Source organism: Carassius auratus, chromosome 32 (assembly GCF_003368295.1).
Source record: "Carassius auratus strain Wakin chromosome 32, ASM336829v1, whole genome shotgun sequence".
Lineage (NCBI taxonomy): Eukaryota > Metazoa > Chordata > Actinopteri > Cypriniformes > Cyprinidae > Carassius > Carassius auratus.
The window spans coordinates 17,146,068-17,169,719 of record NC_039274.1 but is presented as its reverse complement, the minus strand read 5'-3'; the positions used below and the strand labels follow the sequence as shown (position 1 = coordinate 17,169,719).

At 37.5% G+C, this 23,652-nt stretch overlaps 1 protein-coding gene across 1 annotated transcript in view; it reads left to right on the top strand.

Moving 5' to 3' along the window:
- The window catches only part of LOC113051706 (pre-mRNA-splicing factor ATP-dependent RNA helicase DHX15-like), a 35,205-nt gene extending 12,922 nt beyond the window's left edge, over positions 1 to 22,283 (top strand). The window contains exons 6-14 of the mRNA XM_026215674.1: positions 1,147 to 1,314; positions 8,498 to 8,584; positions 8,829 to 8,978; positions 9,201 to 9,309; positions 15,938 to 16,129; positions 17,712 to 17,834; positions 19,998 to 20,188; positions 21,466 to 21,635; positions 21,749 to 22,283. Coding sequence (XP_026071459.1) covers positions 1,147 to 1,314; positions 8,498 to 8,584; positions 8,829 to 8,978; positions 9,201 to 9,309; positions 15,938 to 16,129; positions 17,712 to 17,834; positions 19,998 to 20,188; positions 21,466 to 21,635; positions 21,749 to 21,866 — 1,308 coding nt within the window. The 3' untranslated portion in view covers positions 21,867 to 22,283. The remainder of the gene's footprint in view (positions 1 to 1,146; positions 1,315 to 8,497; positions 8,585 to 8,828; positions 8,979 to 9,200; positions 9,310 to 15,937; positions 16,130 to 17,711; positions 17,835 to 19,997; positions 20,189 to 21,465; positions 21,636 to 21,748) is intronic.
- Positions 22,284 to 23,652: the final 1,369 nt, after the last annotated feature.

The following is a 23,652-nucleotide window of genomic DNA, read 5'->3' as shown; positions in this document are numbered from 1 at the left end:
TCTGCACTACAGTGTTTTTTTTTTTTTTTTTTTTAACATTTGAGCTACTCTGATCTCTAATTTGCTCTTGACGACTGGCACGTACTTCTAGATCTCAAGTTACTATGTTTGTAACGTTCAGCTTCACTTAACTGCTCTGTTATGATTTGCTTCTAGTTATGCATCATTGCAGCTTTCTCATCTCACATTAGCTCTACTACATTGCCATCTGGAATAATAAAGCGTGTTTGTGAATGTACACGTGCCCTTGTGACTGCCGCGGATGGCACAGCCATAGGGATCTTACCCAATTCGCACTCCAGTTGACGGTTGACACGACTGGCCCTTCAAGTGTACCGCAAATAAACCACCAGAGCCTCGGTGGTGCTTGGGTTTCCAGCATGGGGGAATTGATCCAGCAGTTAATGATGTTTGTGAAAGTGGCTAAGGTGGAGTTTAATGGGGTGCTGATCCAAAATCAGTTGATATAAAGTGAAGTTGGACAAATAGAGGCATATGTACACGTAGCATATGGAAATAATTATTTTATCACAATTTATTACCATTAAAGACCACATTACAAAACAGAAAAACATTATAGATATTCTAATCCTTTTTTTTTTATCAATTAAATAGAGGTCCGTGGGGGCAAGAATGGATCCTAATGGCATTTGCTTTTTTTGCGCAAAACAATTGAAACATCCTTATAAATATGTTGTGGTTTTTGTGTCCAAATGAGGACATAACTTGCCATTCTAGACTAAACTTTCATAAAACAACCGAGCTTCATTGGCAAAACATGCCTATGGCGTCGTCTTCAATATATTGCATTGCTTCTTGCCCGTTTTGCAACACTTTCGAAGTGAAATGTCTAGTTAGTAAAAAAAATATATCATGCACTGCTACGAGTGTATGAATTTAAGTCTTCTCTGCCTAGTTATCCTAATGTTTTGTAATAAAAGTTTTACTGCCACAAGTGTTCATTTCAGATGCAAATGGCAGTCAGTTGTATGTTCTTGGATTTGTACAAATATGTACCGCTACACATTTTTCCAATGAGCATTCAAACGTTGTATAATGATGCAGTTTCTAATATGTTGAGTAGGTGTTACTTTTGCACGTGGTTGTCGGTCTGTGGCCTCTAATATCAGTCTGTTCACCTTGTAGGAAATCGACGAAGCTTGCAAACGGATCAAACGTGAGATTGACGATCTCGGCCCTGATGTTGGCGACATCAAAATCATCCCGCTCTACTCCACGCTTCCACCACAGCAACAGCAGAGGATCTTCGAGCCGCCTCCACCCCGCAAACCCAGCGGAGCCATCGGCCGGAAGGTAAACATCAGTCACATGACTCTTAAGAGCTTTCAGCTGTGCCAAACCCAAGAGATGCTTTGATTCTTTAATAGAATATTCCTCACACAAATATTCCACAGGTCCACAAGGGGCCGTTCACACAGAATGTTCCAATGTGCTACTTTTCCATTGTTTTTCTATATAAACTCGTGGGAAATGGACCTGTATGGGGTCTCGCACATGAGCGCTGTTTTTTTGTTTTAAGACGCTAATTTAAGTTACAAATATTAACTTTCACACGCAGCTCGCTCATTATTGTCAGTTCCAAAATAGTTGACCAATCAGCGTTGGTGGAGACGGCATTTTGCGCTTTTTAGAAACAAAGATGTGTTCTGTGTGACTGGACCTTAAGAGTTTCATTCATCTTTCAGACACAAATACATTTTAGGATTCTCTCATAATCTTAGTCCATGCATTGAATGTCTATTCAAGCCAAACTTAAAGAGATAAAATAGAGATGGTAAAAATAGTGAACATTTTATGGATCCCCTTCACTTTTGTGAGTGGAGTATGCTACCAAAAAAATCTAAGTATAGAAATGTGATTGTATCACACAGATATATTAGCATCTTCAATCTATTTAAAGAAAGAAGGGGATACAAGAGTGACTCATGTCTGTCAGTAAAGGGAAAGGGAAATTAGTTTTTTTTTGGTAAAGCAGTGACTCATAGCATATGCTGCTTTTGTGAGCATATGATCCTTTTCTCTAATTTTGGAAAGAAAGATTACTCATCCTTCGATCATTTGAAAAGTTTTGTTGGAGCCGTACTGTTTTTCTCGAGTCGGTTTGTACAGTTTGCCTTCACTCCCTCCTGTTCTGCTTCCCGACGTGAATATGGTCGTTTGGCATTTTTGGCATGTTGGCTTTGAAAAAATAACTCTCTCTAGATGTTTCATCAGAGCTCATCCACTGTAAAGTGTCTTTCATCGTCTGTCATCCGTTGCTCTTAGCGGGAGGTTGTGCAGACGCAATTGCTCTTGTTTTCTTTACTCCCGTTTCACTTCTTCATCTCTCAAACAAGCCTGACGATTACGATGTGAAAAGCACCTGGACGCCTGCACGACTGGCCGATGATCTGACAGAATATCACATCTGATCGTCTGCTCTGAGTTTGCAAACATTTAGCCAAACATCTGATGAGGAGTTGATTAATGAGTCATCGCTCCCCTACAGAAATGGCTCTGCTTGTCATTATTGCCAGGCAGAGATTGCTGATGTCCTAATGAACGAATGCAAACATTCACTGAACCGCAAATTTCCGGTTTCTTGTTCCTTCAACATAATGGCTATATTTGTAGCCGTAAAGAAGTCTTCGCTCCATGCCTGGTTTGTGTCGTGATGTACCGAGCAGCATCAGCATCCTCCTGCTTCACATATCAAGTATCTGCCTCCTCCATCCCCCTTCACTTGGGCATTGTGTCATTTCATCTCTCCTCTGACCACTTCCATGTTTAAAGAGGCTCTGGGTTTCTCAGAGGTTTGATTACTCTTAAACCCGGGCATAAGCTGCTTCAGAAGTTCAATCATCCGCCGCTGTTTGGCTGCGCTGTTCAGAAGAAAATGAAAGTGGACATGGATGCACAGGGGCTGATGTGAATATGCTGCAGCCCCTGTGATGCAAACCAATGTTGGGACCTGAGAACTGCTTATTATTCAGAAACATTCCCAAAAATAAGACCATTGCTCAAAGGAACTTGTAACCTTTGGATTACGAGTTCGAATCTCTTGACCATTAGGCCACGACTTCCCCACAAGTCAGCTTCTTCCTCACGGAGGTTCACAATACAATAACTTCATTTCGGCACCATGTTTTTTTTTTTTTTTTTACTAACTTCTATCAATGCAGTCCTATGCAAAGCATGCTGGAAACTACAGATCCAGGTTATGTAAACAATAAATTATACCTTTTATGATGCCTGTTAATAATTACATTTTACATTTAAATTGATTAAACAATGACATTAAATTGATAATGTTCAATATTTGTTGCATTAGCTCATTTAAAAAAAGCTATTTGAGCAAATCCTTTTTTGAGGATGAGTGTCTTGAATCTATTCATTTTTGGCACCCACCTTGTTCTTCTGTCCTTCATTGGCAGCAGTACATAAGGAGACTCCGATTACCTTGTAAAAATGTCAACCCTTCAGACCCTCTGGCATATATTAAACACAATGCACGTAAGCCACCTTTGGCAGATACGGGATGTGTGTGTGTGTGAATATTGTGAGACCCGCACCTGTGCAGTCACATCCTCCTTCAGGAAAAAATCCAGCAGCCCTACTGCGCTTCTTATGCATGGATTTATTAGTTGGGGTTTAACGTCATGTGACGCTTAGCAGTCACATGTAGGAAAATTGAGGACTGTAGCAAATTTTGGCAGCAGCGTTCTTCATGATCCTTGAGTTAATTGGGTTGTGGTAAGATCTCCCTTGTGCTGACTGCGGGACTGGAGGGTTATGGAAGATTTAAGGAAAAAGTGACACTGGCTTGCATGTTAACCACCTAAAAAAAATCCTTTATGGACCCAACTTATTAGTAACTGTATGCGGAAGGACAGTGGTCGTCCTAGAGATTTACATCATGGAGATTTGGAGACCATGTCCGAGCCTAAAACATTAGATGTGTCACTCTTCATTCTAAGCCAAGTCATAAAGCATGCTGGTTTTAATTTGAAGACAAGTCCACTGGTTTTAAAGAGTTGTTGATTCAGCCCGGTAATGATGATAAAAGCACCACTCGTGCTGCTTAAAAACCCAGAGGTACAATGAAATCATGCTGTTGCTGACGAAATGTCTGTTTGGTTCAGTCCTGTCAGTCTGTTTATAGCTAGTTGCCTAAATAGCAGCACATCTGATTTAATGACATGGACATACTTGGCAAATGTCACAATGCATTTGTGACTGTGTTTGCAAACTCAGAGTACTGATCAAAAGGTAAATGGTATTTATTTTTTTATTTAAAAAATCTGTAATGGTTATCAAGGCTCCATTTATTTGGTCAAAAAAATACAGTAAGACTAATAGTAATGTTAAATATTATTATTTAAAAGAACTGCTTTCTATTTATAAAATTATAAAATTAAGTTTTAAGTGTCACATTATCGTTCAGAAATCATTTTAATGTTGATTTGCTGCTCAAGAAACATTTATCAATGTTCCACAAAAATATTACGCAACAAAGTTTTCAACATTGATATGAACTATTATTAATAATTGAGCACCAACAATAATTGATGATAGAGCATCAAATCAGTGTATTAGAATGATTTCTGAAGGGTTTCTGGATTTCTGAAGGATCATGCGACACTATGAATATTCGAATATAAAACAGTTGCTTTAAATTGTGATAATATTTCACTATTACTGTTTTTATCAAATAAATGCAGCCTTGGTGAGCATGAGACTTTTCAAAAACATACAATTTAAATTGCTCCAAACTTTTTTTCCTGTAGTTTGTCTCCATTCTAGTTTTGTATTTTTATGAAAAAGGAACATTGAACGAGAGACTCATTGGAGAGAATTGAAATTGCATTTATTCAAGTGAAATGCTGCTGGCATTAGCCTTGTTCGGTCAGACCGCATACTTTTTTCCAGACCACTTGCACATGGATCATTGCCTCCTAAAAGATGCAATTTCTCAACACCTCACGGTTCAGTGAGGATGACTAAGTACTGGTAATGCATTTAGTGGTTTTGCTGTGCAATTCATTCCAGTGGCTCTCACCTTTCGATAATTTCCATGGCTACCGCTCTGGAATATATTTCATCTCAAAGGTCTTTCCCATGTGTTCCTATTTTCTGAAAGGATGCAGACTGGTTGGGAACCCTCATTTATTTTTATCCATGTGTCTGAAGCGATCCGGACCTCGTTGTCATTCAGTGTTCTGTTGAGAACACGCTCTGTGAGCATTGGGTCTCCAGATGGCCTTATTTCACTGAATTCCCCCAGTCTTTCCATGAATATATAGGCAGATGATTCTGTTCAGCAACTGAATTACATCAGGTCAAAGGCTTCATGAATAGACCCTCTGCTGCATTACCAAACCAAGCCAAACATTTGTGGCTGAAGAAATCCACTTATAAAAGTAGGATTTAAGTGCGCTTGAGGAGGCTGAATTACATGAAATATGAGGTCTGCTTGTATTGTTAGTAATGGAGGCCAGGAAGTTTAATGAAACTCAAAATTTACACTGCAAAAAACTTTTTAGTGGAGCTCGTCAAAGCAAGCATCTGCGATATGTTTGCTCTCAATAAGGGTTAGGAATTCAAACAAACTTTAAGCTTGTTTTCTTCTGTCGGCATAAATTATAGCTCAAATTGTGTGTATTACTATAAGAAATGTAAAATTATTAAGGGACCATGGTCTGCCAAACTCGAAATCTTAACTGCTTCTTTACCTTGATAATTTCTATTAGGATACTTTCAAATCTTAAGAATTAATATAGAAACGTTTTGTACAATATAATACTTAAAGGGTTAGTTCACCCAAAAACGAAAATTAGGCCATAAATGCCTCGCCTTGAAGTCATCCTAGGTGTATATGACTTTCTTCTTTCAGAGGAATCCTGTTGACGTTATATTAAAAATGGTCTTTAATCTTTCAAGCGGTTTGATGCCACTCAGTGGGTGTTGTACTGCATCAGACTCTCAAATGGCTCCAGGGGTGAACAAGGGCCTTCTGTAGCGAAATTGTGTTTTTGTAAGAAAAATATCCATATTCAAAACGTAATAATCACTTTGATGTAGTTTGCATGAAGCGTTGTTCACAGAAGCAGTTCCAGGGGAATGACGTATGAGGCCAGCATTGCGCATGCGCTGGTGAGCCTCATGAAAACCAACGTTTGTCAATAAGAGCAAAGGAAGCAAAGTTTCCTTACTAAAACCAGACTCCTCTTGGCTTAAATCGAAAATGTACACATCCGTGTTTTGTTCTTCTAATTAGTGAACGTTGTTTTGATTTGATCTCTCCCCTGCGCAAAGCCAACCTCTATACATCATACCACTGGAGGGGCTTTATTTACAACAGTGAGCGCAAGCTAGATTCAAGTGATTATTACATTTTGAATATTTATATTTATTTTCTTACAAAAACACATTGATTCACTACAGAAGGCTTTTGTTCACTAAACTTCTCTTGGACTGATGCAGTGCAACACCAGCTGAGGGGCATCAAACAGCTTGAACGATCAAAGACTATTTTTAAAATAACTCGGACTGAATTCACCTGAAAGAAGAAAGTCATATACACACAGGATGACTTCAGGGTAATTTATGGCCTAATTTTCATTTTTGGGTGAACAAACCCTTTAAGTTTGGAATATTATACTTAAAGTTGGCATGAAATTAAAATTCACTCTATCCATTTTCTAAATGCAAGTTATTGATCTTATTGAATGAATCATCCATACATTTGTCTTTTTTTTTTTTTTTGATCAAAATGTCAACTCAATCTTCCAGTTAAAGTGTCAGTCTTCTCTTTGTTGACGTATGCCAGACTTCTCCAGTCATTTAGTCAATTTAAGCTCCATCTCTTTATTACTATTGACTGCAGACAGGCTGACATTCAGATCTGCCTCCATCCAAGCAACAACGATGCACAGAACCATGTCCTCGCCCTACATTTTTTTCAGTTTTAATGGGATGTACATCACAATGAAGAAGAGAACTATAGCTGTACAACTCCGTTGGCTGCTCAGGTTTTTCTGGGACACTACACAAAGCAAACCCTTAAATTATCGAGAGACTCTGTCCTACTTCTGACTTGACTCGGATTGACATTTTCCATCCTGTGATTCATGAACACCATTTGGCTCTTTTGACTCGGGCCAGTAAGCAACCCTTACCTATGCAGTGTTATAAAGCTCTACTGAAGCTTCTTGGACACTGTCATCTCATCATATCAAAGACAGTCCATAGTCTCTACCTCAAAGATGATTCAATATGTCACTATAGCACACATGAAGGCCACCTGTATTGTAAAGGGACAGAGAGAGAGAGAGTGAAGGAGCGAGACTTGGCATGAATAATAGTTTCTTAGAGGTGGGCTTCTCTAGGGAGGGGAAGATGGCTGCATGCTGTGCACAGACATGTATCTTTCCGCCATAAAGAGCAGTAGTAATGTGTCTGGACGGGTTGCTCTGTGGAAAGCAGTCCGGCTCAGCCGGCACACTCCTGATTTGACTTGATTGCAGCAACTGTTGCCTTACTCCCCTGTTGGGTTGTATTAGTCTTCCAGCTTGCGACCGCTCACTGAAGTGTCTTTAAGGATTTAATTCCCACAGATTTTTTCGCCTTTTTCACCCCTCTCCAGTTACCACAGAACTTTTTTCTTTTAATTCGATTTTTTGATTGCCCAGAGCAGTGCAGAACTGTCTTATCACCAATAAAATGTACTAAATAAAGCCTCCCTGCTGGTGTAGAGCAGTGGTTTCCAACCACGTTCCTGGATCCTCCCCCCAACACTGCACATTTTGCATCTCTTTTTTTGTCTGACACACACCCATTTCAGGTCTCGGAGTCTCTTCTAATGAGCTAATGATCTGAATCGGGTATGTTTTTGTTTTAATGAGACTTAGAAAACATGCAGTGTTGTCCACCACTTGTGCAACTGGCAAGAATAATGCCTCATTGTGCAACTTGGGTAAAGTATTATTATTTAGACATTTTGAAGTGCACTTGAGCCATGTGTAGAAAGCAGAAATACCTAAAGGCCAAAGTATACTTTAGTTTTTAATCGTACGCGAAGGTGTGCATACAGTGTATGTGATGCAAATTTCATACCAGAATAGTATGCGTGTAATGCTATTGTGTATACAAGATCCGATTTTTGTAAATGTGCATACTTTGTATACACATTTTGCAGACCAGAGATATTGTGTGTGTGTGTGTGTTACATCATAAAATGCGTTAAGTTACATTTAAACTGGGTTTCCCAAACTGGGCTTAATATAAGAGCTGCAGTGGGTTCATGAGTTGATAAAATGTTAATCATTAATTAAACGCTGAAGATCGAAATATCTAATTTGTTTAGATTGCTTTTGCACATGCTATCAAATGGAGTATACTCTGAAAGACTTTTTCAATAACTTTGTGCTTTTTTGTTTGTGATTAAAAGGTGTCTGGTCAAGTTTATCTCTTGATCATATTGTTTTTGCTCTCGTAGGTTGTGGTTTCTACAAACATCGCTGAGACGTCTCTGACCATCGATGGTGTGGTGTTTGTAATTGATCCTGGCTTTGCCAAGCAAAAGGTTAGTCCTCTCTCCTCTGCCTCACTTGTCTAATCTCGCCCCAGATAAACCCAGTGGCGGGACTCTGACAGCGACTGGAGATGGAAAAGCTAGTTATTTATTCTGCTGACATTTCCCTAGCCCAGCTGCTGCTGTCATACATGTAGTCCAGTCAGAGATGAAGGATGGCTTCTCTTTGGCATATTGCTGTGGTGCAATGGTGTGCATTTATTATTCACACAGCTCTTTCCTTTTCGTCACACAGGTGTATAACCCTCGCATTCGAGTCGAGTCGCTGCTCGTAACTGCTATTAGTAAGGCTTCGGCCCAGCAGAGAGCCGGTCGTGCTGGACGTACTCGTCCAGGAAAGTGCTTCCGACTCTACACCGAGAAGGCCTACAAGACTGAGATGCAGGTTTGTGAAACCAATCATAACAGCTGCAGGCATCTGGGAAGCGCACTTGTTCTGAATTTATTTGACGGCAGAGAAATTGGTTGGATCATGTTTTGGTCGATCAGCAGATGACCCTGGTTCCTTCAAGTCTTTAGTACTTCTGGTCACTTCTAGCCCCCTTTCTGTACATACTACATGGGAAATGACCACGTAAATTGATTCTGATAATTTGTTTTCCTTCAGGATAACACATACCCTGAGATTCTCAGGTCGAATTTGGGCTCCGTGGTGCTACAGCTCAAGAAGCTTGGTATCGATGACCTTGTGCACTTTGACTTCATGGACCCACCAGGTATTGACGTTTTCTTGAGTTTGACGAATACTTCCAGGCTTCTTTAGAGTCTGATAGTAAAAAACAGGGTATATATTAGCACGGTTATAGCAGTATACTTGAAAAGCAATAAGAAAACTACAGCAACGTGCTAAAAGCCCTTTAGAATCTTAAGCTAAAATAGGTCATTTTTGCATATTACATTTTTTTGACACAAAGTATGATGTGTTCATGTGCAAGGTGCCAACAATTAGCTATCATTAATTACCATTATTGACCATTATTGTGTGTTGAGAGTTTGCGAATAGGATTTAAAAATTTTACTTGTTTTTACTTAGAATAAAATCTGAAACGCATGAATGAAAGAATCTTAACATTTCAAACTTGAAAACTGGATGATAAAACAAAGTTTTTGTAAAACTGGGATTCACATTTTCACTCAAGATATTTTTTAGCGCATATGCACATGTAAGTATACGCAAAATCAACCTGTAATATTGAGTTAATATTAAAAACACAAACCAACGCCTGTGAAAGTTTATCCCATTTCTTTGGGAATTAAAATTTTCTCAGTTTTACTTTTCCTCAATGTACTGGTCATTAACGTTTAAGTGCACCATTATGCAAACGCTTGGAAGAAAGTTCTCGGCATGAAGGACCCGTGATTGGCAGATCAATGTGCCTCTTCATTTCTCTCTGATGCGGTAGGAAATTAAATGGAACTAAATGTTGAGGATGTTAACTTTGACAAGATGATTGACAGGCGACGGAATGCTCGTAACCAAGCAACAGAACATTTCGTTAAAGCAGTTATGATGAAGTAATTTGTCCCAAATCTTGCCAACTCTTCTGGCATACACTCAAAAGTATAGACTTTTTCTTAACAAAAAAATGAACAACTTTCAGGGTATAGTTTAATTTGTATTGGGATAGATAGATAGATAGATAGATAGATAGATAGATAGATAGATTGATTGATATAGAGTGTTGAAGTACATTTTTGTAAAAATGCTTGGCACTCACATTTTCTTCAGAAATGTCAAAATCGGTTTGGCTCTTTAAGTGTTTTGAATACTTTGTCCGGGTCATTTCAGAGTATCTGGTGCAGCTGGACACTGCCTTTCCTAAACTGACTGATATTTCAGAGTCCGGCTTTGCTTTGATCGTGTAATTGCTTTTATGCAGTATGAAGACTGATGTGGAGATTCATTAAAACTGCATGATGGCCAGACTTGTAATTGCTGAATAGTATCGACTGAAACGTTTCCATGTGATTGGCTCATCGTCTTTTCTAAAAGGTTCATGACCTTCAAAGATCTCTAAAGTTGCCCTAAAATGTTGAAGCTTGTTAAAGCTTTCTTTTTCCTAACATACTTCTGCATTTGACTTCCTTAGTAATGTATAGCTGGGTAATATAAAACCGTATTCAGTATAATAATTTATGCATTTGTTCTGAAATATCTTAAAAGGGCGATTGCCCCACCAACTTCATAGGGCATTTAAAACCAGACAGTCAATGGTGAAAAGTAGTTTTGTCAAATTTTAATCGAAATGAAAATGTAGTTTAAAAATATAAATAAATAAAATTATTAAAAAAAATAAAAATTCAATATAAAGGACAAGAGCCAAAATAGATACAATTGAATTTTAATAAAAAAGTAAAATAACTTTATTATAATAAAAGCAAAAAAATAAATAAAAAATAAATAAAAAATAATTACTATACTTTCATTTAATCCAAACTGTGTACATATTTAGTTTTAAAGGGCATTACATTTTTTTTGAAAGCCAAGAATAACGAAGTTAGCTAAAAAAAAAAAAAACGAAACCAGATCAGATTTTCTAACTGATATGACACATTGTTAATAATTTGCACATTTTCTAACACACGTTTCCCACAGCCTTGCGCTCCATTTGTGGAGGCATTCATTCTGATTGACAAATCTCAACGTAGTGCTTACATGAACATTAAATAAAGTGATCAGGTTGATATGCACGATTATGTCACAAGCTTCGGTTTTCAATCCGATCAAGTGTTTACATGTCCTCTCGCTCGGATTACAAAAGGAATAAACCACCCCTAACAATCAAAACGGTATTTTAGTCGGTTCTGGTCAATTCAATCTGATTGACGTGTTTACATGGGACTTTTTTTTAACCCCTTTGCGTGCAAACATCGCTGACGGCCCCAGTTTATTATTGTTTCACTTTCACAGCACATTAAACATCACTGTCTTACTTCATCTGGACAAACTGTGCATCAATGGAAAGTTTAAAGACTCAAGCTTCGATATTTGACCAATATTTTGATAAAACATTGTTGCAGTGACAGATATTTAGTGATTTATGTCAGGAGTGCAAAATAATAAATCCGTATTATGCCACATTTTGAATAGAAATTCACAACTCACTCATATTCAGTCACGTCAAGAGCGGTTTATTTGTGTTCACATAGACTCACTGAACAGCGTCAATAAGGATTTACAGACCAAAGATGCATATCTGCGGAGATATATGGATATATTTACTGATGTTTACTTCATATTTCTTCAGACAGAATCGTCATTTCTATTCATTTTCCACGGATTTACGCGATCAGATGATAAACAGCCTCTCCCAGCGATCTCTGTGTGCGTGCAGTGGTCACAGCTCGTGCGGTGTGTGACTCAGACTCTGATTGGGTCTTTCAAACGTCAATCTTAGAGTTTCATATCTCGACACCGCCCCATCGTGTCACATGCTTCCTGCACACTTCCTGGTAGTTATCTGGCCAAAACAACACTGAAACACCTCTGTACACACAAAATATCCGAATAATAAACCCGCGATTACGATAGTAAAGCTTGGTATGAGAATTTCTTGAGATCTGGGGCGTTTTTATAAAAAAAATCGAAAATGTACATCGGAAATGCTAACTTGTGCAGCGATGAAAAAGGCTACAAAAAACATATTTTTACAACAGTAAACGACCAAATTCCACCCCTGATCGCTAAAGGAAGTTATTATAAACACTCGATCGGGGTTTAAAGTGAGTTTTGAGTAAAAGTGTACTAATAATTTCATAAATTGTCAGATGTAGCTTGATGCTAACGTTAGCACCAATGCTACTAATAGCAGGTGCTTTTCTTCTTCATAATGCATTTTTGTCTCAATAATTCACGTAAGGTCGTAAGAAAATGTTTTGTTGTATTTTTATAGTAAGACTTTTGATAAATAAGGGCTAAATGCAAAGAGAGACTGAAGTGAGATCGCTGCTTTGTTGCTTTGTAAAGCCTGAAAAACCACAATCAAGGCTAATAAAGATGGAATAAAAACAAAAGAATAATGATAAAAGAATAATGCGGATAATGTGTCATACTTGGCGGAGGTGTGAAAGAACCGTTTGGTGAGAACAATACAATCATGAAACGGGCAGTTTTCACAGCCAAACACATATATAAAACACACATCAGTGTTTACATGTGAGATCTTACAGAGATGACAAGGGCCATAAATTTCTTCTAAAATTCGATTATGAAATTTTTTATGAAGTCTTGGAAGACTTGTGGCCTTAGCTACACTGTGTTTTCAAACTCATTTCCTACATCAACATTTTTTTAAATACATTTAAAACATATGTTTTTAATATTTTTATTTTTGTTTTTATGTTTGAGCTTATATATCTCTATTATCATAACAGTCTGAGTGATTCTGATTCCTGAACAGTAAACTTTAAAGTGTCAGCTTTGTGAACAAAGGTTGATTATGTATCTAGTCAGAAAGAATCATGAGCAGAAACCTTTTTATTTTGGGTATGTAATTTCGGTCTCCATGCCAAAAAAGGGGGGTTACTAGTAAGGGGTTAATTCTGATTGTGCTTCCATGTGTTAAAACTTAAAACTAATTTGCTTGAACTTTCATTTGATTTGGGTGTCTGTGTTTAAAGTGTTTTGTTAGTCCATGGAAGCATGTATATGCAACCAGTAATTTAAAAACACCCGCATGAAGTACCGTGCTTTTTGACAACACTACTTGCCTTTTTTAGGCTTGAACTCGATTTATTTACTGCTTGTTTTCTAATCTTTTTGAATTCTATCTGTTTTCTTTTTATTATACAATTAACAAAAGCAAAAAAGGCCTGTAACACTACCTTGCTTTATTCTTTTTCTGTTCTATTGGTTTTCTTTTTATCATGATTTAAAAACACCTTGCTACGTGTACTGCATTAAGCTAACCGAGACTTGTTATAGCACTCTTTTGTTGATTTTGATTGCTTACATTTGTAAGTCGCTTTGGATAAAAGCATTTGCTAAATGCCTAAATGTAAATAATAAATAGAAGATTGTAAACATTTTTGATGCAAACAAATATACTGTAAATAATGTGCTTTTAATTGAAGTTTTCCATCCCCATGATATCATAGCTTATGCATTTGTTGACCTGTGTTCAGTAAGCATGGGTTTAGATGCAGACACATAAATGTAAAAAAAAAATATATAAAAAAAAACAGATTTTTATTGCTGGATGAAGCTGATGGAAGCCATTTGCTAAATGCTTACTTATACTTTCCTTTCATTAAGTCACCTTTAGCTTTCTCTCTCATTGATTTTGCCTTCAGTTAACCCTTCAGCACGTTCCCTGCTATAGTTTATTTCTGATGTGTGTAAATTACTTTTTCCAGCCGGGTTCACTGCATGGCACCTATACTTAATTTTTGCCTCAAACATATTACTTGCTTTAGCTCGGGTAATGCAGCATAATTTCAAAACAAATAGAAAATGTGTGTTTGATATACCAGATCAATACTCGATCATAACATACTGACTGCCGCACTTTTCTTGTTTTTTTTTAATAAATTTTTCCTGACTCATTGATAAAGACAGCCACAGTCTTTCATCCTATTCAGCAAACTCCTCCTAATTTTCAGTTAACATGCAACTGGTCGTTCGAGCCAAACTCTCTAGAGCCAAAGGTCAGTAATTGAATTTGTTGGTGTGTGACCAGTGTTGATGCATTAAGTAGAGGTTCCTCCCCGTAATTGAATTAGTGGTGCTGCTGTTTGAAACTGCTTGCATGTCAAATGAAAAATTAGCCCTCTTTGTCTTGAATTTAAAAGTTAGTTTTTGTCCAGGAGACTATAGCCACAATGTTTTCACAGCAAGAAAATGGCTTTTGTTTTTTTTAGGTAAGGTATCGAAGTCAATCATCACGGTTACTTTTTCTCTTGTTTGGGGTTAGAGATTAGAAAAATCAAACGTAAACCACTAGTGTAGGATATGTATCATCTATACCTGCTTTGCAAAAATCAAAACAAACAGGCCTCGTTCAGAACACCTCCAGTTCTCTGGTAACTTCCCCTGCCATTTTTAGGGCCTGAACACCAATGGTGCAAGCTTCTTCTTTTTCTTCTCAGAAATAAATTGTTTTTGAAGGCCTAAACATGCTCAAACTCATTTACGTTAACAATTGAATTTTCAAAATTAGGTTTGGCAAAATGGCTTGATAGCGCCACCTACAAATTAATGAAGCGCCCTTCCTGCTGTGTGAAAAATTCGGTACAAACATGTAATGTCCCAAGAAAAGAGTATCTTGGAACGAAGCCCTAAATGCACATTTTGAATTTCTTCTGGGGTTTCTGTGCAGTTTTTGCCATTTTGGGCGTCTTGACATTTAACAGTATGATGCACTCATAGCAACATTAAAATATGACTGCATGTGCTAAAATATTAGAATTAGGGCTGCCCCCTTATAGATCACTAATCATTAGTCGGCGATAAAAGGCTTAGTCACAGAAAAAATAGATTAAATAAAATCATCCACCGGAAGTGGCGAAGTCATGCATTCTGCGACGAAAGATCATTAACAGCGGCTGTAATATACAGGACCTCGACCAGGTCATCCAAACGCTCGCTTAACATTCATACACCTCAAATATGGATTATCATCTGAAACATAGTTGTAGCAACTTCACATGGCCGCTTGATCTAATGTTAACCTATAAAAAATGTGCTATTTTAGGGTTTGTGTGGAATGAGGAAGCGCGTGCCGGTGTGATCATTTCCACTGAACATTTTTTGATCATACAAATGGGAGTTATATACATATTTGTAAGCTTTAAAGACTGTTCTTTTATTTGTGTGCAGTCATAATAAAAGTTGTGATTTTGTAAAATAACGAAAGAAAACGGTGCGTGTGCGCGTTTTGCGGTCTCACTACAGTTTTAGAAATAATAAAACAAAACTGTGTATACTTGCCTCAGCAAAAGAAATATAGGTCTATCTATAGAATAGATCTTTTAAATGAACCAATTCAGATGGAAAACAACTATTCTCAGGCGATGTGATCTGTATGAAACATTAATCTAGACACATCCACTAAGGAGATCGTCAATTCATCACTGCATCCAAAAAAAACAACACTGGTTTATCAACGAATAATTAAAATGTAAAGACTGTCTCCTTGCTTTTTTCCCATAATACATTCATAATAATTATTTATGCCGGTACATGCGCTACATAGGCAGTTAAATGCTCATTACTATGATTTATGGTTTAATAATATAAACAAGCGATTGATCGACTAACCGCTTAACATAAACGACTTCTGGTCGACCAGAATAATCTTTAGTCGAGGAAGCCTTAATTATAATAGGATATTGTTTTTCTGCTAGCTCCTGAGACCCTGATGCGAGCCCTGGAGCTGTTGAACTATCTAGCGGCGCTGAACGACGACGGTGACCTGACAGAGCTGGGATCCATGATGGCCGAGTTCCCTCTCGACCCCCAGCTGGCCAAAATGGTCATCGCCAGCTGCGACTTCAACTGCTCCAATGAGATCCTTTCCATCACCGCAATGCTATCAGGTAGTATATGCTCAAGTACACACGACCACTGCATATGATCTAAGAATAATTACAGTAGCCTAATGGACTATGAAAAATGAATTATTTGTAGCTCACTCATTATCAGTAAGCAGAGCAAAAAATGTTAGTCTTCAGTTTTATTGTCTACATGTGCACAACTTCAAGCTGCCAACTGTTAATAATCATAATGGTTGCGTAATCAAACAGTCTGCTTATGCATTTAGCTGCTCGGCTGAAGCCATTATGTAGCATGACTCTCAAAGGAAGTGCTCACAAACAGTCCATACACTGTAAGACCAAATCAGAATGGTGCTTGAAGCTAGAAGTCGACCGGTAGTTGATTTTACCAATACCCTTAGCTAGATTCATTCATGTTCACAGAAGCAACTTTAAAATGTATTAGTATGAGTACATCGGTGCTGATTTATCTGCAAAACCGAGAATCGGTCGACCTCTATTTGAAGCTATTAAATGTCTGATGCAGGGGGGTGGGGGAGAGAAGGACATAGGATACAGCCGCTTAAGAGCACACTTACTAGCCATCAGTTCAGATCTGGCCCGAGTAAACCAATGCTAGACTTCAGATCAAGTCAAATATAAACTAAAACCATTAACTTATTCCTTATTACACTGAAGAAATATTTAGGGCTACATTTTAAGGTTTGTTTTTTAATTGCATGTAGAATTTCTATCTACTTGGATTGCACAGTTTCAAACTTGCAAAATGAATGTGATTCATATTCGTCAGTCACAATAATGATTCAATAAATCCAAATTGTTTCAATCTCCCATTTTTCAGCTAATTGAATGTTGCTTGCTTAACAGCTAGTCAAATTTTACCCATGTTTATAAATTTTACCTGAGCTAAATATGACCCTGTAGCGCATAAGTATAAAGTTCATGGGGTTTATTTCTAGCAATAGCCAAAAAAAAAACCCTCCGATGTGATGCAATACTACTGAAAAATAATCCATACAAAAAATCCCAGATGGCAAGTCAGTGATTGCTTTTTTTATATATCGTTAAAATATTGGTGTCTGGAGCACCATGAGTTTGGAGACTGTAGTGTACACTGTGTGAAAAAATAGTACTCATAAACTCATATTGAGATATTCTCAAATAAAGTGAGTAGAGAAACAGTATTCCTTATGTCATTACTTAACGAGTGGATTACGACTTCCCAGTTCCCTCAACACATCAAAACTGTCCAATTCAGATGAATGGAAATTGCATATGCAATTCAAATACATTAATCCTAAATTGAGGCCTAAATATTTTTTGAGTGCATGTAGCCAGCATGGTTTGTGAATGTACCCAAGTAATGCGAGTCCGGTCGAGTGACTCCAAGAAGACTTATCAGTCCCCAGGTTTAACTTAATTTGCACAGCCACAGTCCCTGGCCCGCAGAAAGGCAAATCAAAAGCAGAGAGAAGCATCTCTCCCCCCACCCCATCCTACCATTTGGTATAGCGTACCCTGTGCCGTGCTCTAGCCTCAGAACTAGGCCTTATGTCCTGTCTGGGTGAACGCTTGACTCATCCCTATGGGCGGCTATGTTGGGGCCCATACCAACCTTGTTTAGTCCCACAGTGCTTTGTGCGGCCCACCGAAGCTAAGAAGGCAGCCGACGAGTCCAAAATGAGGTTCGCCCACATCGACGGGGACCACCTGACCTTGCTCAACGTCTACCATGCCTTCAAACAGAGTACGTATACATGACACACACACTAGCATCTTGTGCTCATGTGAGATGATTCCCTTCACCCTTTTTTAATTAGCCTAATTGCCTAAATCTTTTACAACTAATTTCAGGGTTTTTTTGTAGGTGGCCAAAAATCTTAATTTGTTTCATCAAAATTGGTGCCTGCGAGGCAGTGCACTATTAAAACGGTTTACGTGCAGTTCATTTGTTACATCAGCTTCCATATTTTCTCCCAAACTCCCATGGGGTTTCTCGCGCACCACTAATATGAAGTTAGTTAGTTTAGTTTGTTTGTAATTAGTACAAACAAAACGTCACAATGTTAGTGATCCAAAAAAGAGATGTTAATATTGTGTAATGCTGCTATAGAAAAAAAAGAAGTCTGTATTGTAAGTGCATAGATAAGTTAATAGAGATCTGCCGGTTATATTCAAAAACGTTGACCGTAAAGTCCAGAGTTGTGAATAGTACATTTTATTCATTAGTTATAGGTATTATCTGTAATATTGTGTGTAAACCCAATTATAAATTCTTGAATTAACAGAAACAAGAGTTTACTATTAACCTTCAGGGACAAAAGCATTGATTTTCATAATTTTTTTCCCACCCTTTAAAGGGGTCATATGATGCTTTTTTTAAAGACCATTATTTTGTGTATTTGCTTTAACAGAATGTGTTGACATGCTTTAATGTTCAAAAAAAATTTTTTCAAATACTGTACATTATTGTAAGTCCTCTATGCCCCGCCTCTCTCAAGCGTGTAATTTTCTTCAAAGTCCCTCCTTCCGACAAGCGCTGTCTGCTCTGATTGGCCAACTGACCCTCGACAGAAATGTAACGCGCCTTTCCATAATTGTGAACTTCATTTTTTTTTTTTTATAATTGTCTCTTTGGATTTAAGACTAGTCTTTACAACTTTACAGATCTTCTTCATGCACCAAGAGCGTGTAACACTCCAAAGAGAAAGTAAAAAATTTTAATCGCATCATATGACCCCTTTAGGAAGCCTTTGATTTTATATATATATATATATATATATATATATATATATATATATATATATATATATATATATATATATATATATATATATATAGAGAATTTTTTTTTAGAGGGATAACTCTAAATGTTGCAAAAATGCATCGCCAGGCATTTAGGGGCACAAAATAACCCCAATATTTTTCAATACACTTAAGTAAAATCAACACGTGCGACATATTAAATGCATTTGAACAATATATTTTAACCAGTTAGCATACAGTCATAAAAAAATAAGGAAATTTCACTATTTGACCATTTGGACACGGTTATATTCATATCAAAGCACATTAAAAAAATTATGCACTAATTCATCTTAAAAGACTAAAACAATAATAACTTTCATAAATAGTTTTTGTAGGCTCCATTTCACAAAAACGATAAAAAAAGCTTGACTCATAATGCCCAGCTTTTACATTTGTACTACTCAGAAAAAAATTGTTAACATTTTTTGAAAATGTAATAAAAAAAATTTCTGACTTGAACTGTATTCATAAATTTCACCGTGTCATCTACTGTTATATGTCGTTTTTACTCACAATTGCTGAAAAGGAGGTTTTCAGTGCTTTATACAATGTGGTTCTCTGATTATTAAATTTCTTCCAGCTAAAAAAAACAATGTGGGCCAGTAGCCGGTATGCTCATGATATTTCTTGCATTCATAGTAACTTACCTTATAGTAACAGTAACTTAATATATTGCTTGTGTATATATAGTTCTGTCATTGTCACACTGTATTAATTTCTGTAATTTCAAAAAGTGAAGTGTGTAATTTATCAGTATTGTCTAGCCAAATTTAAAAGTAAACTTTTGTAAATTGATTCCTTCAAAAGCATAAACAATGTGAGTGAAAGACACTTTTGTTGGTTTGAACATCCTGACAACATTGACTCAACCAGAGGCCTGAGATTGGACTGGGAGTATGTTTAGTCTTCCAGTAGCAGATAAGTGTAGAAGTGTTTGGGAAACCTGTTTGAAAACAGTCATTTTTTTACACACTTCACCTTAAATCTTAAATGAGTTTTATTAAGCTGCATATTTAGTGTTTTATAAATGTTCAGATGATTTTGCAGTGCTGCTTGCATGTTGCTCTTAACATGGTTTTAATCTATAACCATTCTGTTTAAGACCACGAGGCGGTGCAGTGGTGCTATGATAACTTCGTTAACTACCGCTCGCTGATGTCGGCTGATAACGTGCGGCAGCAGCTCTCACGCATCATGGACCGCTTCAACCTGCCGCGACGCAGCACAGAGTTTACCAGCCGAGACTATTACATCAACATCCGCCGCGCTCTCGTCACAGGCTTCTTCATGCAGGTATGTTTGTCTAGAAACGTGCCACAAATATAATATTCAATTAAATAAAATGCTAATAAGCTTCTTTAGTGGTGTCGGGGTTTTGATTCAGTGTTTTGAACATCTATAATGTGTGCAGTTGTCTAGATTTAGATATATCTGAATGCTATTCCACAGAATATTTCGTTGTGTGAATATCTGAAGATGCAGTGTCAAAAGAAAGGAAACAAGCTTTATTCTGGTATCTTGTATTGTTTTTTATTAGCAGTTGAATGTAAGTCTTAAAAAAAATAAAAAAAAAGTGTTTTTTATCAAAGATCACATCCGGATGAGATTGCGATCGATGATCAAAACAAATGGGGTTGATCACTTCCATCAATACCCCCAAAGCTTCACAGTGCTAAACCACTTCCCAAGTTGACATTTAATTCGCTAATGTTGGGTAGTTTTAATTTATATGCCGTTTAATGTTTGTTGAACACGTTATTTTACATATGCATTTTTGGGCTGTTTTGATCCTGGGATTCAGTGCTTTTTCAGAAGATGTGTAATAGTGCCTCCTACCATTATAAAAGTGAAAATAGGGCAAAGCCAGTAGCAGGGAAAGAGTTAAACTACACAATATAAAAATAATGCCCTTTGAATTCGCTTAACATTTTAATTAAAATATTTTCTTTTAACACACTGATCTTCCCATTTCATGGTGGAAAAAAGCTTTAAATATTTAATGGATATTTATTTAATTATTGTACAAAGATAAAACACAGCCTTGGGGATCATAAAGGCTTTAGTTAATACTTAGTCCACTGTATTTTGTTAATCCTAAACTAAAATGCATCTAGTTTTAAAGTTGAGCTTGATTTCTTCCTTTACTCTCCTCCATCTGTATTAAAAGCTGTTGTGTCTGTTGAGAATACAAAACCACTGGAGCTTGCAGATGTAATGCATGGCTTTCTATCCTAGTATGACTGTTTGAACGTGGTGAAAATAAATGACATTTTTATTGAGTCACTCTCTGGGAGGGGGTTCCTGAAATAAGTGACCTGACTAGTTGAATTACGCCATTAGTATTGAAATATTTGTCAACATTAACCTTTATAGGTGAGACAAATTTGTGTCTTTGTGAGTGAATTACCAGGCGCTCTATTGCCAACGTCTCTGTTTGAGTCAGCCGTTTATTGAGACTGATTGCCCAGGTTAATCTCGACATCCTTACTCCGCCGGAAGAAATGGCCGTGTGCGTGTTTGGTTAGCTTGTGGTTGATTTATTCCTCAATTTGCGTCTCTGGTGTTATCAGGTTGCTCACCTGGAGCGCACCGGCCACTATCTCACAGTGAAGGACAACCAGGTGGTCCAGTTGCACCCTTCCACCGTACTGGACCACAAGCCCGAGTGGGTTCTCTATAACGAGTTTGTGCTGACCACCAAGAACTACATCCGCACCTGCACTGATATCAAACCCGAATGGTAAGATAAAACATGCAAATGCTTAGAATTTGTTTGTGCATTGTTGGCAAATGCTTCTGCAACAAAGAAAGCAAAAACCAAGCAAACATTCTGCGTATCTTCTCATCCTTCAGGCTGGTGAAAATTGCTCCAGGATACTACGAAATGAGCAACTTCCCTCAATGCGAGGCTAAAAGGCAACTGGAGCGCATCGTCGCTAAACTTCAAACCAAGGAGTACTCTCAATACTAAACATGCGCAACGGTGTAAGGACTGTATGTTTTGAATTCAATATGCGCTGTGCAATGCTTCTGAAGTTGTACATCGTCACACATCTACTTTAGGTTTTGTGTCTGTGTTTCGTTTTCTGTTTTGATTTGTCGTCAAGATATAATTATTTTTTATAACTCTTTGCTCCTGGCTCTGCCGCGTGTTTTGGCACCTGGTGAAAGCATATTGTTTAATTGGTCACTCTAGGCACTAAGGATTGGTTGGGAGCAAATGCTTAACAGGGATACACACCATCAACTGTTTTTGCTTGAGCATTTATGTGGATGTTGACATTCCTTATCGACATTGAGAACTTCCTGCTATGTTATTGAGTAGAAAAGTCCTGTTTATTCTGTGAAGGAGCTTTTACTTCAATAATAAACCTTGATATCAGTCATACTCAAGTTCATTCTTTTTGTTGGCTTGAAAGAATCTATTTTAAAGTTGAATAAAGCATGAATTTACAAGGAAGACCAAAATTGCACACATGCATTTTACAGTTCAGCATTTATGATTTATCAAAATAAAGTAGCATAGTACGTTTATGAATAGTTTGGGTAAAGATATATTGAATGTAAATCCTGCTCAGCCATTATTTCTATAAATTGCTTTGTAAGTGGTCATCTTTTTAAGTTTAAGATTAGAGCTGTTCAAGTGTTCATATATGAAGTTAATTGCATATGTTTAACTGCATGACTTTTTTAAAATAGATTTTCAGCAATTTTCTTATCTTTTGTTTGATTTTTAAAGACTGGTTGAAGAAATACTTAAATAATAGTTGTTCAGCTATTTGATAAACACAACAGTCTGGTATATGGGTGCTTGTTTTTCTGTTAATAATGAAGGAAAAACTGCAACTCAATGGGACCAAGTAATTTGACAGTCCTATGGTAGAATAATAAAAGCTCAACATGGCTGAAATATAAATTTGATGGCTTATTGTCAGTCTTTGGAGTACCAAGCCAAACGTAATTATATATTTTCTCTGCAATTAGCCAGCCCATGCATTTTCATTTCTAAAATGTGAATACAATTGCAGACCTGGAATTCTGTTTGTTGTACAAAATATTGAACAACTTCGGAAAGTGTTGAATGCTGTCTGCATTGCGTTCAAGGTCATTGAAGTTAATATTGCAATTTTTCTGTCATCTTAATCTGATTCAGTATGTTTGTCTCAATGTTATGTACTGTTACTTGGAAAAATGGGGTTAACCATGTTGTTGCACAGTACTCTCTGTCTGTCTGTCTGTGTGTGTGTGTGTGTGTGTGTGTGTGTGTATCCCCACTAGCTTCAAAGCCTCCACCATCGTGCCAGTACTGAAGCACTCCACTGCCTCTGTCCCTAACTACTTCCGTCTTGTTGCACTCAACCCCATCATTGCCAAGTGCTTTGAGAATCTGGTTGCATCCCACTTAAAATCCTGTCTCCCTGCTACCCTAGACCCATTCCAATTTGCCTATCTCTGCAATAGGTCAACAGAGGACGCCATCTCTACTGCACTTCACTCTGCCCTCACCCACCTGGACAGTCAAAACACACACTCGAGAATGCTGTTTATTTATTTCAGTTCTGCATTTAATACTGTAATCCCCTCCAAGCTGATCTCCAAGCTCAGCCATCTTGGAATCAGCACATCCCTCTGCAACTGGATTCTAGATTTTCTGACTAACAGACCTCAGCCTGTTAAGTTAGATAACTTCTCCTCCATCACCCTGAACACCGGTGTGCCACAGGGCTGTGTACTGAGCCCTCTCCTGTACTCCATAT